Source organism: Helianthus annuus, chromosome 14 (assembly GCF_002127325.2).
Source record: "Helianthus annuus cultivar XRQ/B chromosome 14, HanXRQr2.0-SUNRISE, whole genome shotgun sequence".
NCBI classification, from domain to species: Eukaryota; Viridiplantae; Streptophyta; class Magnoliopsida; order Asterales; family Asteraceae; genus Helianthus; species Helianthus annuus.
The window spans coordinates 157,921,555-157,925,168 of NC_035446.2; the positions used below are offsets into that span (position 1 = coordinate 157,921,555).

General features: G+C 41.6%; 1 protein-coding gene across 1 annotated transcript; it reads left to right on the forward strand.

The window, feature by feature from the left end:
* The first annotated feature begins 1,220 nt into the window (after positions 1–1,220).
* Positions 1,221–1,754, forward strand: LOC110887554. The gene has a single exon (XM_022135133.1). It carries the CDS (start codon positions 1,221–1,223, stop codon positions 1,752–1,754), a length of 534 nt encoding a protein of 177 aa, XP_021990825.1.
* The last annotated feature ends 1,860 nt before the right edge of the window (positions 1,755–3,614 follow it).

Here is a 3,614-nt window from a genome sequence, read left to right on the forward strand (position 1 = left end):
GAGACATGTTGGTTGGGAAAAAGATTACTGTGGATGACAAAGTTAATGCGTTTCTTGACTCGTATGGCAAGGCTATTATGGCAACGATGCATGACAGTGCTTCGTTGAGAAAGGTAAAAGTGATGATTAGTCAGGTATGTATGTCACCGTTTAAGGTTCAATATTTAGGCGGTTTGGATATTCTCATAACGTTTGAAGATGAAGAGACGGCAACTGCCGTTAACAATGAAGTTAGTAAGTTCGAGGATGCGTTCTCGAAATCATGCGTGTGGAATGGACAAGTAGCTGGGTTTGAACGTCTTAGCATGGCTTAAAATCCAAGGTTTGCCTCTTTGTTTACTCGATCATGAAGTCATTAATACAGTGGCTGGTTTGTTTGGAAGAGTGGTACACAAAGCGAATAAGTCACTAACTGATGAAGATTTGTCGTTTGAGTATATCGGCGTTCTAGTAGGAGATGGTAAACGAGTGTCGGAGGAAGTATTGGTGAATTGGAGAGATCGTAAGTTCAAGGTGTGGGTCACGGAGGATTTGGGCGAATGGGTTCCGGATTTCATTGAGCCTGAGATAGTTGAGAGTGCCGAGAATGCTGAGAATGGAGGTGGGAGTAGTAAGGAGGACGGGTCTGACGAGGAGGAGAACTCTACTCCTTGTTCAGAATAGTTTAACATGAATTCAATGGAGGAGCCGAATGCTAGAAACGGGGTTGATGCCAATGTTGATGAGGATATGTTTGTACCGGCTGTTACGTTCCAATTTGAGGATGGAGAAGCTTCGGCTTTGAAATCCATTAAGCGGAAAAAGTTTAAGAATATGGAAGGGGTGGATAGACCGAGCAACGCCTATACTAGTAGCAACGAAAGCTTGAAGGTAACAAAGAGAACGAAGAACGCCATAGAGAACGATTTATTTAGCTTGGATGGGATGTTGGGTTTGGATGGCAACCGTGTTGACAATGTTGATGGGGATACGGAAGAGGTTAGTAAAGTAGAGGAAAGTATTGATTTGAACTCTAACCCGATTTTAGAAAGGCACGGGGTAGAACACGAAAATGTTAACATGGGTCCAAGTAATATTGAGGAGAATGGTGAAGCTGTTAATATTGCGAATGAAGTGGAAGCTACAAAAGGCTTGGCCGCTAAACTTGGTGCACTTGTAGGTGTTAATGATAACATTATTCGGGAGTCGATTGTTATTGAAGGGTTACAAGGAGTGAAGCGATGAATTGCTTATCTCTAAATGTAAGAGGGATTGGGGTTGATGGTAAAGTTAGATGGATTAAAAGACTTAAAAACGAGTACGGTATTTCATTTATTGGGTTGCAAGAAACGATGGCTAGTAGTCTAAAGCCGGGTACAGTGTCTAGCTTTTGGGGTGGTGCTGGCTTTGATTGTGAGATTGTTCATGCAAGCAGTCAATCGGGAGGTCTTGTTTCATGTTGGGACCCAAAGGTATTTATTAAAGATAAAGTTGTTAAAGATGTCAATTTTTTGCTTGTTTCTGGTTTGTTAGTAGATGGATTGGTTCGTCTGAATGTGCTTAATACCTATGCTCCTCAACAAAATTGTGATAAGCGCATATTATGGAGCAAGGTTTTGAGACTTATGCAAGAAGGCCAAGGGTGGTGGATCGTGTTTGGCGACTTTAATGCAGTGCGAGACTCGTCAGAAAGAAGGAATTCTAATTTCGATCCCATATGCGCTAAGGATTTCAACGATTTTATTGACGAGGCGGGTTTGCGGGATATGAATTAAAGGGGATGGAGTTTACGTTTTCAGTGACCCGGAATGGTGTGTGCAAGTTGAGTCGCATTGATAGATTTCTGGTATGCTCGAATGTTCTCAATAAATGGCCGAACGCTTGTGTTAGAGCATTGTCTAGAGAGCTATCCGACCATTCACCGTTGCTATTTACTATGGTCGAATCGAATTTTGGGTATAAGCCTTTTAGGTGGTTTGATTCGTGGAGGGATAAAAATGGGTGTGAGGAAGTGGTCAAAGGGGCTCTGACGGATTTGGTTATGGATGGCCCCTCGGACGTGGTGTTGACTCGCAAGTTGAAGCGGCTTAGAGAGCGATTAAAAACTTGGTACAAAAAGTGGAAAAATCAAGAGCTTGAAGACGAGACGAGACTTAGAAAAGAAAAAGAAGAGCTTGATGTTTTGATGGAGCAAAAAGATTTAGAAGAGTCCGAGTTATGGGTTTGGTCGGAGTGTAAGAAGAGTCTTGATGAAATTGAATATGATAGGTCGCGGGATATTCGACAAAAATCTAGAGTTAAGTGGGCGGCTCTTGGGGATGAGAACTCGGCGTTTTTTCATGGTATGGTCAATGGGAGGAAAGCTAGAAATGCCATTCCGGGGATAGATGTTAACGGGGTGTGGGTGTCTAAACCGTCTTTGGTGAAAAAAGAAGTTATGAGGTTTTTTAGAGATCATTTTAAAGAACAGTACAAGATTCGGCCGGAGCTAGTGTGTAGCGGTGTGAAAAGATTAACGGATGACGATAGTTTGATGCTTGTACAACCATTTTCGAGGCAAGAAATAAAAGATGCGGTTTTTGATTGTGGCTCGAACAAAGCTCCGGGTCCAGACGGCTTCAATTTCAGGTTTGTCAAGTCTTTTTGGAGTTTGCTTGAAGACGATTTTGGACATATTATGGATGAGTTCTTCGAGACAGGTAACATTAGTTTAGGTTGCGGGTCGTCTTTTATAACTTTAATCCCGAAGGTTAAAACCCCTTTGGGTCTTAAAGATTATAGGCCCATCACTCTTATTGGGATGATTAGTAAGGTTAAGTCTAAGATCCTTGCTAACCGTCTTAAGAAGGTGTTGGGCTCGGTTATTTCCGAGTCACAGTCGGCTTTTCTCGCGGGTAGATTTATCCTTGATGGGCCTTTGGTAGTAAATGAGCTCATGGAATGGTTGAAGAAAAAGAACCGTAAGTCGTTTATCCTAAAGATTGATTTCGAAAAAGCGTATGATAATGTGAATTGGAATTTTTTGTTGTCTATGATGCACCAAATGGGTTTTAAATCAAGATGGGGTAAGTGGATAGAAGGAATATTGAAGGCATCTAGATCCGCGGTTCTTGTGAATGGGTCTCCAACCTTCGAATTTAATTGTGAAAAGGGTCTTCGTCAAGGCGACCCTATTTCACCATTCTTATTCCTTATAGTGATGGAGGCGTTGTCTTGGTTGTTGAAAAAAGCTCAAGAGATTGGGGTCCTTAAAGGTATTAATTTTTCTGAGAGTGAAGCCGATATTACCCACCTGTTTTATGCGGATGATGCGCTTATTATGGGGGAATGGTCGCAAGAGAACATTCAAAACACGGCTCGCATTTTGAGAATATTTTATATTTGTTCGGGCCTTCGAATAAACATCCATAAGTCCAATCTTTATGGGATTGGTACGGAGGATTTTGAAGTAGACGATATGATGGCGATTTTGGGTTGTAAACGTGGTTCTTTTCCGTTTGTGTATTTGGGGATTAAAGTGGGAGCAAATATGTCCAGAATTAATAACTGGAATATGGTTATTGACGTGATTAAAAGAAGGTTAGAAACATGGAAGGCGAGAACGTTATCTATAGGAGGGCGCTTGGTTTTGATTA